The sequence below is a fragment of the Poecilia formosa genome, unplaced genomic scaffold, assembly GCF_000485575.1.
Source record: "Poecilia formosa unplaced genomic scaffold, Poecilia_formosa-5.1.2 Scaffold85, whole genome shotgun sequence".
Classification (NCBI taxonomy): domain Eukaryota; kingdom Metazoa; phylum Chordata; class Actinopteri; order Cyprinodontiformes; family Poeciliidae; genus Poecilia; species Poecilia formosa.
The window spans coordinates 433,122-445,607 of record NW_006800024.1 but is presented as its reverse complement, the minus strand read 5'-3'; the positions used below and the strand labels follow the sequence as shown (position 1 = coordinate 445,607).

The 12,486-nt window shown below is 40.3% G+C and overlaps 1 protein-coding gene across 1 annotated transcript; it reads left to right on the top strand.

Moving 5' to 3' along the window:
- Positions 1 to 4,328: 4,328 nt before the first annotated feature.
- Positions 4,329 to 6,783, top strand: LOC103141527 (probable U3 small nucleolar RNA-associated protein 11). The gene is made up of 8 exons (XM_007557210.2): positions 4,329 to 4,550; positions 4,679 to 4,740; positions 4,821 to 4,923; positions 5,023 to 5,136; positions 5,740 to 5,833; positions 5,977 to 6,107; positions 6,312 to 6,422; positions 6,506 to 6,783. Exons 1-8 carry the CDS (start codon positions 4,491 to 4,493, stop codon positions 6,587 to 6,589), a joined length of 759 nt encoding a protein of 252 aa, XP_007557272.1. The 5' UTR covers positions 4,329 to 4,490; the 3' UTR covers positions 6,590 to 6,783.
- The last annotated feature ends 5,703 nt before the right edge of the window (positions 6,784 to 12,486 follow it).

The window sequence follows — 12,486 nt, the reverse complement described above, 5'->3', positions numbered from 1 at the left end:
ATTTAAATAAAACGCACAAGAGGACAGGTTTATACAGTAAGCTACGGGTTTGTCATGCCCCATTTTCACTCCTTTGTAATATTCTCCGCACCTTAATCCACCCCAACTCAAAGTTTTCAGTGTGTTTCTCTAACCTTCACTTCTCTAATGGGAATTGTGTGACAATGCACGATGAGAGCTGTTTCGCGTCTGCCTTGTATCTGCTCAGATAGCACCGAGGTGTTGGGATGAATGTGTGCGTGCGCTGGCAGGGGGACAGCGCTCGTGCGTGGTTAGCCTGGGTGATTGCAGTAATCAGATGGTTGTGTTAATCAGAGTTTGTTCGTCAGTGGCCTGATGAGGGGCGACGAGGGCCGCTGATTGTAATGCGATGCTTCGATCGGCATCTCTGACTACTTACGCAGACAAACCGGCAAGAGAATTATTATCATACAGTTTTGTTTTCTTTCTCTCCCCCCCCCCTCCCTCCCCCACCCTTTGCGGTTATCCGCTCCTGAAAACACCATGGAAGAAGTGTAAACAAACAAGCAGAACAATGCGGTGATAAATGCAGAGAAGTACTGTTTTACTGGAAAGAGCCAAACTCAATTATTATTACACGGAACGTTTTCATTCCAGTGGTCAGAGCGGCACATTGTGACATGATGGGTTATATATCACTGTTTAGGTGTCAGTGTCACCCCGTTTGAATAACAAAGCCAGGGGGAGAAATGTGATGGGGTGTGAGGGGTAGGGGGGCGGGGGATAAAAATGTGACCCCCTGGTTTATAGTCTTGCATCAGATCTTTGTCTACTCCCCCAACCTCATCCCCCTTTTCTTTTTTTTTTCTTTTTTTCTTTTTTTTTGCGGGAAGGAGTTGCTGACGCTATTATGGCTGCCTCATCAGCCAAGTCCCTACAAGGGCTGATACAAATTAATTAACCTAATTAGAGACTGTGATTGCGGGTGTGATTATAGGGGATGGGAGCGAAGGGAGAGAGGGATTGGGAAAATGTGGCAGGAGGGATGGCTCATGGAGGTGGGGGTGCGCTGGCAGCCATGGCCCAGGCGATGATGAGCCGGGAGGTGTGGGAGAGGAGCCAAGATGCTCTGCATGACTAATGAGGAAAGCTAAAGCCAGATTCACTGCCTCTTTTTTTATTTTCTTCATTTTTTTTNAAAAAACAAGATCTTCAAGGCACTTTGTAAGTGGTAACTTTTTAGGTGAAAATATGCACTTTAAAATTGGATTTTGTGTTATAATTAAGAAGATGAATGTGAAAGAACAGAGGATTTACTGTATTACGTTTCACCGAAACCAATAAAATGAGATGCGTCTAAACAACCATACGGGGGGAACTTTTGTGTCATGCATTTTTTTGACTTGGCTTGCTTGGCAGCTCACTCTCGATGAGGACCAACCATAGAGTGGGGAGACATACCAAAGTTCTGAGCTAAGCCTGAGCACAGAAGTCTTACAATATGTCAGCAGTGTTATTTTTACAGGGTCATATTAGCAAACCAAATGGTTCTGCATCTGCTCCACAAGGGCATTCCTCCACTGCTGACCCTGAACAAACCCACAAGCTCTTGTGCTCCTGCTCCTGCATCAGCTTCTTACGAGCCTCTGATTTCCAAAGTAGTATTTACCCCTGCTGTGGCTCACCAGGCATTTCACTTGTAATGATAAATACTCACATGAATTAAACAGCACGGAGCCCAGTAAGTCAGAGCGCAAGATGTTTTGCCTGCCGTCTGTATTTGCCTGGTTGAAACATGCTAGTGGTTGAGTGGATCAGACAGGCCTTGGGCTGAAACCTTCACAAGAAAACGGGGTCATTGGCCATCAGACTGATAAACAAGCCTGTGACATAATGTGGAAACACTGATCCCATTCACAGTTCTGCTCACCCACAAAACATTCTGCATGCCAGGCAAATCTCACACATATAAAACAAATTCCTTGTGGTCGGCAGGGGATAGTGACCCTTCGTAGAGGGGGGGATGGTTGTTGTGTGGAATATTTCCCTGTCTCACTGGCTTTTTCTCACATCCACAGAGAGCTTGAAATCTGTGTAAGATTAGGGGACTGGTGCCACTGTGGCTTTGTCTTTGTCTTTCGTTGCAGCAGACTATATCATCTCAGGAAGTGGACAGTGGTTTCTCCCTGGGGTAGAGCAGTGACCCCCTAATCTTCTGAGTTCCTGCAGGAATCACTTAATGGAAAAACAACAAAGAGACTCCATATGTATCTGCCTCAAGAGCAAAGTCCTGATTGTACAGTTCCTGTGTGGTTCAAATTCATAATATGCTTTAAGTTCAAATGGGAAAGTTGTACAGTTTGTTTCCTGCTTGAGTTAATCTCTTTTAAGTCTGTTGAGTCGCTCCATAAATCAAACAGAGTTTGTAAACCCTGAGGAACTAAACTAATGTTGGAAAAATACATACTTGTTACCAAATTAATGTCAACTGTTCATTCTGGAAAAAGCTAATCCTTATCATAATTACTAAAATAATTTAGTGTCCACAAAGGGCAGCCAATACATATATTTTGCCTGGCTTGTGGTCTTTACAACTGAAAATGATTCATCCCATTATGATTTGGAGTTGATCTGTGTTGTGCAGCTTTTGTAACTCTGAATACTTAAAGATAAATGAATAGATACATGAAGAACTTTACTTAATGGTTTACATCATTAAGTAATGATGTAAATATGTTTTCTATTACACAGATATATTATTATGAAACTTGGAGATCCAGTTGCTGCAAGAGAGCTGTAAGTGTCGAATCTAGCATACTATCCCTGCAGTGTGAAGTAAAAGACGGTAGTTGGATTTAACTCACACTCACGGTTTTTGTTTGCATGCCACTTTCTAGTTTAACTCTACAGGAACAATTTTACAAAAATGAACACAAAATGAGTACATTCTTGTATGATAAAAACAATTCAATAGAAGCTAAAACATATTTTTAAAAGAGATCATTCAAAAAGTGAAGTCATGGTAATTCTTTAAAAAAGGAGGATCTGCAGAGTCTCCTCTATACATTCGACCTTCATACAAAAAGTGGCAAGAAAAAAAAAAAGTGTTAAATGAAAGTCATGATAAGTTCAGTATGTGGTTTACAGTAGGCCATGCATGGTACTCCATTAGCAAGTAGAAGAAGGTGCTTCGGTGACATGAGATTACACTGAACTTTTGAGCCTAAATGCAAAATGTCATATGTGAAGGAAAACTTACACTAATCACTCAGAGAACACAATTTCACAGGATAGAACATGGCATAGACAGTTTAATGCTTTGAGGCCTTAATCAAAAATTTAATTGGAGTTAATTTTTATTTTAAGTACATTGTAAGTATTTGTGAACAAACCAAAACACATGTGAAAGATTAAAGACATGACATGTGATTGTAACCATGTTAGCACAACAACAAAGAATGAATATTCTTTACTCTATTGCAGGCTACGCTTGCAAGTTACCTAAACCATTTGTCAATCTTTTCAATTATCTATAAAAAAAATATAAATATTAAACCACATTAAAACGTATTTTAATTCTCAATAAATAAATAAAAAAATGAAAATATTATATCTATTGTCTGTGTTAAGATTCAAGCATTGATGGGAGGCCCCTCATGGACTTTGGGGCCCATAACAATAGTTTAGTTGCTTAGTTCCAGATTCTTTGCTTATCTGGAACGAAAAATCAAGAGTTTCTAAAATGGGTTGATAGAAAATAAAATATCAGCATTCTAATCTATTATAAAGCAAACAAACAAAAAAGAAAGAAAAAAAAAGAAAAACAACTGGTGATTTGCAGTTGGTTTCTGAAGTGTGAAAAGTCTTTACCAAGACCAGCAGGAAAAGGGGCAGACATCTATTAGGATTTTGGAGCTTGTTTAAATAACAGACTTGTGTACAAGAAAATTTAAAACATGGACATAGGTAAAGGATGTAACACATACTTCAACACTATACTTACTCTTAAATAGTGACTCTTGATTATAAGACGGTGACTACAAAAATTAAAGGCTATACATCAAATAACAGTTGCCACTGCTATAAATTACTCAGGCATTAGAAAGCGCCGCGTCTAAAACTTCAATGTTCTATGCAACAGCTCCCTCTAGTGTTGTTATACTCATCTGCAGTACCCACAAAAGAATACCACAGCAATTTGACTAAAGGAAAAAAAAAATATATATATATACATTTATTGTTCTGTATTGTCTTTTATTTAAGTAAGTAAGAAAATAAAACAATAACATTTATCTGAAATGTCATGATCCGTTAAGTTTCTCTTTTGTAAAGTTTTGCTATATAGTAGCGAATCTGTGGTTAGGAAATGAGAAACACGCCGTGAGACAGACAGGAACCCACGTGCTCACAGGAAGCACCAGAGCCGGTGTAGCAGTTAGCTTTCTGTGTTTGTTTCACAGCTAAAGAAACGACATTTATCCATTTTGACGGTTTTTAGGAGGTCGTAGGTCTGTGGACACTAACTAAAGATGTCTTCATTTAGAAAAGCGCTGAAGTCCCGACAGAGGAACCACCATGAGAGATCTCAGGTAAACATTTAGACGTTGTCTTGGGTTAGCCAAGCGTTTATACTCAAATTCAAGAATGTGTGGTTGTGTTTTCGTTTCAAGACTAGTAATAATAATCTCGTATTTATGGTTTCAATTTTTCCAACCAGCCTGGTTTTAGGAGAACTATGGGTTTGTTGGAGAAGAAGAAAGACTACAAACTACGAGCAGAGTAAGTTCTGTTTTATTCCTTTTTATGGTTAAACCTAATGCAAAACTTCTTTATCATTGTGTTGTTTGATGTTGTTATAGCGATTATCACAAGAAACAAAACACTCTCGCTGCTCTGCGAAAGAAAGCTCTGGAGAAAAACCCAGATGAGTTTTACTTCAAAATGATCAGCTCTAAACTGGAGGTTAGAAGTAGTTCATCATAATTTTGACTATTTTATACAGATTGCTCGATATCTGGATCTGACAGGGTAGCTATGTGCTGCGTTCTGTCATACTGACAGGATGGAGTTCATGTGCTGAAGAAAACTGAGGAGGAGGTGACGGAAGAGCAGAAGAAAGTGATGAGGACGCAGGACATGAGATATGTGGAGATGAAACGGGTTGCAGAGGCAAAGGTATGTCAGCTGGTGCCAGGCCTTTGTTTATTTCCACAAAGAGTAGTACTGTTGTACCGCAAGAAAATGAAATAGTATTGTAAAGGTACTGTAATTATGTAAAAGTATTAATAATAAAACTGGTATTCTATGTAGTTTATAGTGAGAGTTCCCTTCTGGTATTAATAAAGTATATTCATTTATGACATACATTTACTAAATAAATTCAATCCATCAGATAATAAAAAATACATAAGACTAATAAATATATTTATAATACACAAATGTTATAGCCAAGATATGAGCTACACAATTATGACAAACATCTCTGACTTTACACTAGTTATGTAGGTAGTCTTTGATGCACTCCACAGGAAGAGTAAGTCACAAGTCATTGCTTGTGCTGGATCCAAGTGTATTACTGAAAAGTTGAGTGGAAGAAAAAAAGTGCATAGGAAACAGGCACACCTGTCACCTTATGAGTATTGTAAAAGCTAAATACCTTTTAATTTTGTTGAAATTCAGAAGGTCCAGTTGACAAGTTACTGAAGGATTATATAGAATACATGCACATCTTCATATATATCATCATATACCTGATGATAGTGTTTTTTTCTTTTTCAGAAAATAGAGAGACTGAAAGGAGAGCTTCATCTTCTGCATGCAGAGAACAAACAGAAGAACAAGCACACTTTTTTTGTTGATTCCAAAAAGGAAGGTAAGTACCTAGGCTTAATAGATAAAGATTTGAATAGTGATTGCTTGGAAAATGATTACTGCTCACTTGGGTTGTGTAGAACAAACAGTTCTGCAGAATTGTTTATGTAAGATTAATTTTAACTTTCATTTTTGTGCCCTCAGTGGAAACATTTAACCTGGCCAGCCACCTCGGTACTGATCCAAAGCTGGTGGATCGAGTGTACAACAGACCAACTCTGCAAACATTGGAGACCAAAAGCATCAAAGGAGCTGTGAAACCAGATATTATTAATGTTAGTTTTTACAGTGTTGATTGCTCAGTTTTTTGTTTTATTTATTTATTTATTTTTTTTGGCTAAAAATTCAGTCACATGTGTTATTGACCGACAACTCCTTGTCAGTAAAGGGTACTATCTTCAGCGTTTTGGTTGTTAATTTTTTTTTTTTTTTGTTGAGCCCAGTGAGGTAAAAATCGCTCTTCTTTCCTTCACCTGTAGAAACTGGCCAAGCAGAGGAAGCATCAGTATAAAATCCTCTCTCAGAGGATTGACAGAGAGAAGAAAATGTTTGTCATCAGCCAGAAAATCCAGTCCCGTAAAGACCTACAGGTGAGTAGTGCTAAACACTTGAACACCAGTATCCTTATTGTCAACATATTTATTCTTCTATATTTTGTTTACTTTGGCTCCAGGATAAAAACAAGAAAGTGAAGGTGAAAAAGGAGACACCTGACAGAGCAGCCATTTACAAGTTTGAGTCCAAGAGGAAACGCTAAGAAAGGACAACTGAGGACCAAGTTAGTTTTTGGATAGGATGCTTACAAAGTACTGAACTGACCTTTGAGCCCAGGAGATCCAGAAGAGAAAGAATCTTTTTCACCAGACTGTTGGAGTATTGCTGTTTAGTGCATACTTATGCAAATATTTTAGGGGTTGTTTTTTTTTTCAAATAAAAATCTAAATGCAAGTTAATTTGTCTCATTCAATTAATTCAGCGAGATAAGTCACTGCTGGCTTTGCTTACAAACTTGTGAGTTTCCATAGTTTTGGAGAACAAGTGGATGATTTCTGAAGCGGCCCTATGCTGAGTTTGAAAGATGCAATCTGATCATATGAGCTGCTTAAATGGTGGAATTATATTTTAAGTTACCACTAGGGGGCATTAGTGTTCTTTGACTAAAAAACAATATTATTTTTCTATGGGAATTATAGAGAGAGGAGGCCAGGATGTTACTTTTGTGATTTACATTTTAAACACCTTAAATATTTCTTTTAACCCTGTAGACTCATTTAGTTGTCTTTTCATATTTTGATCTAAATATCAGAATCCTGGACTGGATTGTTCAAATCCAAACAAGCTAACCAAAGTATAGGTGTTCTCACCACCTTGCATGTTAAGAAACAAAACGGTGCAAAAAATCCTTAACCAGGTGTAGTTTTTTTTTCTGTTTGTTTCTCATGTTCTGATTCTACACTGGTGAGTTTCATCTGCCACTCGGCACAAAAATGGCATCTTTTCAATGGCCCATTCTGCCATTTGATTAAGGTCTTGATATGCTCAGTTGCTGTTGAAAGTTTTATAAATATTGGTTTGATTCTGGAAATTAAGTCACTTTCATGACTCAACCAGTGGTGTCAGTCACTGATTTTTACTTTTCTGAACTTGTATTTTCACTTCAATTGAACTTGCTTGAAACCCTGGCCAAGTAGATAAAAGGAGCTGGTACCAGTATCTAATCGAAAACCCTAAAATCAAGTTAAGCTGCGTTGGTATGTGTGGAAATGTGGCTTTTGAGAGCAAACAGCATCACACAAACCAAGAAACACAACAGATGTGTCAGGGAGAAGTGTAAAGTAGAGTTAAAATATAAAACAGTATGCCAAGCTTTAAACATCTCATGAGGCACTGTTCAATACATCGTCCAAACATCCAGGAAAAGTTTAGATCTAAATCCACATTAAAAATTTTGTCAAGAAATAAAAAATGCACAATACAGATGCCCTCTATTTAATCAGACTGAGCATAAGCTAATTTGCAAAGACAAACTGGCAAACCTTTCAGTGTCTCCATGTGCAAAACTGGTAGAGATGCCTCAAAAACATGCAACTGCTGCCAAAAGTGTACTTATATATATAAACCTTTTCAAGGTATTACAGATACAGCAAACCAACTACACACTCACTAACTACATTTCATTTCTGTATTTTTTTTGTGGTTACACGTATGGAATGAGCTTCAGCACCTTCTTCAGCCGAAATTGGAGACTACGCTGAAGATCCGGCTCCCAGCAGCAGATCACAGTGAAGCTGATTTGACTGTTCACTGTGGTTTCAGCAGCTTCATAAACAGAGCCCATCCATCACCTTCAACAGGGAGACACTGAAGGGAAAGGAAGGAGAGAGGGCATCGGACAAACAGCTCAGCATGAACCACAGTCCACTTCATGTAGCTGTTTAAATTTTTAATTAAACCCATCAGCTTTGAAATCATTGAAAGCTTGAAGACAAATCATTTAACCTGCAAGCAAGTGGTTATTTAAATGTTTAAAGCTAATTATAAAGACACTGGAGAGCTTCACTTCCATGTCCCAGCAATCGATCATTCGTTTCAGACCTGATGTATCCTGAATCGGTTAGTGAATCACATTCATTCTCAGCCTGCCCTCCGACACTGCGTCACAATGCTGAGAGAGCGTGCGTGAACCAGCACCCCGGGGCCCACTGTCCGTAAGCTGAGGGGGTGTAGGTCGTTAAGAGGAGCCCAGGGGTCAAAACACTGTATGCGCAGTTCCGGGACCCGTCCCTGACTATGAGACCTGAGCACAGACAGGCCTCTGTCTCTTCTCAAGCTCTCCTTTTATTCCCTCCTCCACCGAAGGGGCTCTTACGCCGGGGCGCAGTGGCAGAGCTCAGGGGTGGGCAGAGGGTGACCTTCTGATTTTAAAGATATAAACAGGCATTCCTTCTATTGTCGTAGACCTCATAACTCATTTGGCTGCTCGCACAGCCCATTTTTCCATCTCATATGCCATCTCTAAAGTTAATGACCCGTGAGGTTTGCTAACGAATAGTCATTTTTTTGAGTGGGAACTGGAAGTGGAGGACAGGGTGTTAGCGGCACTGCTGCAGGGTATGACATTGACCCTGTTACTTTTGAAAAGGGAAAGAGTAGCCTGGTTAAGAGGAAGTAATGAACAAAAAAGGCTTTGTTCACCAAATGTAGATATTAGAGAATACAATGGTCCAAATTCACACTTTAAGGAATTTTTAATTTCTAGTATTGTATTATTCAGTTGAACTGCCACGGGTTCTTAAATTTAGATCCATCGTTCGTATCCTTCAGAGCCCAAGATTAGTTTTGTTTGCCCAATCTTGTGCCGCTGCAGTTAAAAAAAAAAAAGAAGTGTAAACGGCTTGCAGTTTGGAAATGTTTGAATATAAAGACATCTATCAGATTTTCTAGAGTGCACTGAACAGTGTATCTGAACTAAAGCTGGTGACAATGTGAATGAAACAAAATGTCTTACAGAAGCTAATAAATGTGTTGTCTCCTTGGTGAAGACACGTAATAAGAAAAAACATCCAAAGAGTGTAAAAAAGAGGAAAATCCAACCTTTTTTGAGCAATTTCTTTTTTCACTGCCGACCAAAAACTCAAGAAATTACCTGTTACAAGCAAAACCCCCTTTCAAAATAAGTTGAACTCAGTGTGAACTTTATTTACATTCGAGGCACTTCTGCTTAAGAATCTGCAAGTTTCTGTTTCCCTGGGGGGCAAATATGACACAAAACAGAGGGACCATTTCTTTTAGCCACTGGCCACCGTGCACATGGAGCAGAATGATAAGGGAGGCAAAAAAAAAAAGTAAGCCATGAATTCCATGGCTTACTGTGTGACACATTGGGGTCACCAAGTCACTAAGTCTCAGTAACTATCAGAGACTATATACCTGTCTGTCAGTTTTCTGAGAGACATACCAGGAACAAGTACTTTCTGTGGTCTTAAGTATGAACATAACATGTAAAGTTTGCAAAACTACACAACTGTGTTTTTTTTTCAGGTGGACCATTGTTGGGTACAGAGGAGGATGTGTGAAGCTGTGCGTCTGGGAACCTTGTAAGAATGTTATCATAAACTTAAAAAAAAATGATGATGCCATATGAAGCTAAAAATTGGTTTACTCTGATTAAAAAAAAGAATAAAAGCAAGTCTGAATTTGGCCTTTCAATAGGTTAATAATCCAAAACACGAATCAACCTGCTTCTCAACTACCAGATCTAAATCCTATGGGAAATCTGTAAGGTAAACTGAACCTTCTGCAACAAAAGCTGAACTTTTTTAAAGGTTTTTTTTTTATTTTTTACACATACTGACCTCAACAAACTGGTCTGCGTCTATAGGCTATGTACAGATAATGCGTTGTGCTTCTATTTCTCACTCATAAATGATATACAAATGTAGTTCTCCAACACTATTTTTTTTTTTTTACGTTGCACTTGCTCCTCTGAAAATCACAAGAGCAGCACCTCCATCCAGCTCCTCCACCAAGTTGCCCTGCATACTGATCCGAGGTTAAGGATGGTTAAGGACAGTGCTAATCGATCCCCCAATTACTGAGAGCCAAAGAAGGAGAGGTGGGGAGACGAGAGAGGCAGCATGGGATTTTAGTGTTAGGAGGGCTGCAAAGGGACGATGAGAGCTAGTATTTATCTGTGAATCCCTTCTCTTCTTTAACTTAAAGCTGGGTGTCATGGGGCTTTTGAAGTTGTGGAAAGACAGTAGGGACAGAAGAGTGGGGGGAAGGAAGAGGCAGTGTCTTTCTCCATGCCAGAGGGAAGATGTCTGAAGGAAAATCTTTGTGGCCTTGACAGTGCCCCTGATGTGCATGCCTTTTTTATGTGTGTATGCGTGTGTGTGTGTGTGTGTGTGTGTGGATATCAATATGTATCTTAGCATGTTTGTGTGGGTTTGCATGTGGATGCCCGAGTTAAAAGTCTGGTTCTTGCGAAGAGGTGGGGATCACAGAGCCTCCTTTTTAAATTGCCACTAATGAGCCCTGGCTGGCGAGAGGTACTCGAATTGATTAAATTTGCATGGGAGCCTAAATCATGACAGGGGCCTCATACTTGTGCACCCCACCTCTAGATGTGCACACACTCACATTTATACACACAGGACCCCTGCTACGCTCCCTCCTCCCCATCAGACCTACAGGGGGTATCTCTCTGCAGGAGAGAGGCCCAGGATGCACCAGGGGGAGGGTGTGTGTACACACTGGTGTGCGTGTGTGCGTGTGTGTGTGTGTGTGTGTAGTGTTGAACGGGGCATGGAGCGCACCCATCTGCCTCGGCATTACTGTCAGTCCATCATTCAGGGGAATGCCAGGTTCGTGCCTTGGGGACGTGTTCATTACGCTTTAACTACCGGATCTGTCCTTGTCGTGCAGCCTCCTTGTGTCATTGTCTGCCTCAGATTGCATGTATGTATATTTATGCATGCGTCAACATGCATCACAACATTTCCTTCACACGAGGACCGGTATTTATGGAGTTTCAAAGAAATCAGGGATTTAAATAAAACGCACAAGAGGACAGGTTTATACAGTAAGCTGCGGGTTTGTCATGCCCCATTTTCACTCCTTTGTAATATTCTCCGCACCTTAATCCACCCCAACTCAAAGTTTTCAGTGTGTTTCTCTAACCTTCACTTCTCTAATGGGAATTGTGTGACAATGCACGATGAGAGCTGTTTCGCGTCTGCCTTGTATCTGCTCAGATAGCACCGAGGTGTTGGGATGAATGTGTGCGTGCGCTGGCAGGGGGACAGCGCTCGTGCGTGGTTAGCCTGGGTGATTGCAGTAATCAGATGGTTGTGTTAATCAGAGTTTGTTCGTCAGTGGCCTGATGAGGGGCGACGAGGGCCGCTGATTGTAATGCGATGCTTCGATCGGCATCTCTGACTACTTACGCAGACAAACCGGCAAGAGAATTATTATCATACAGTTTTGTTTTCTTCCCCCCCCCAAACCCTCCCTCCCCCACACTTTGCGGTTATCCGCTCCTGAAAACACCATGGAAGAAGTGTAAACAAACAAGCAGAACAATACGGTGATAAATGCAGAGAAGTACTGTTTTACTGGAAAGAGCCAAACTCAATTATTATTACACGGAACGTTTTCATTCCAGTGGTCAGAGCGGCACATTGTGACATGATGGGTTATATATCACTGTTTAGGTGTCGGTGTCGCCCCGTTTGAATAACAAAGCCAGGGGGAGAAATGTGATGGGGTGTGAGGGGTAGGGGGGCGGGGGATAAAAATGTGACCCCCTGGTTTATAGTCTTGCATCAGATCTTTGTCTACTCCCCCAACCTCATCCCCCTTTTCTTTTTTTTTTCTTTTTTTCTTTTTTTTTGCGGGAAGGAGTTGCTGACGCTATTATGGCTGCCTCATCAGCCAAGTCCCTACAAGGGCTGATACAAATTAATTAACCTAATTAGAGACTGTGATTGCGGGTGTGATTATAGGGGATGGGAGCGAAGGGAGAGAGGGATTGGGAAAATGTGGCAGGAGGGATGGCTCATGGAGGTGGGGGTGCGCTGGCAGCCATGGCCCAGGCGATGATGAGCCGGGAGGTGTGGGAGAGGAGCCAAGATGCTCTGCATGACTAATGAG

Excerpts from the sequence above, each read along its gene's own strand:
- LOC103141527 (XM_007557210.2), top strand. The coding sequence starts at position 4,491 with ATGTCTTCATTTAGAAAAGCGCTGAAGTCCCGACAGAGGAACCACCAT. Across the intron at positions 4,551-4,678 it reads ACCACCATGAGAGATCTCAG|CCTGGTTTTAGGAGAACTAT; the intron begins GTAAACATTTAG and ends TTTTCCAACCAG. Across the intron at positions 6,423-6,505 it reads AGTCCCGTAAAGACCTACAG|GATAAAAACAAGAAAGTGAA; the intron begins GTGAGTAGTGCT and ends CTTTGGCTCCAG.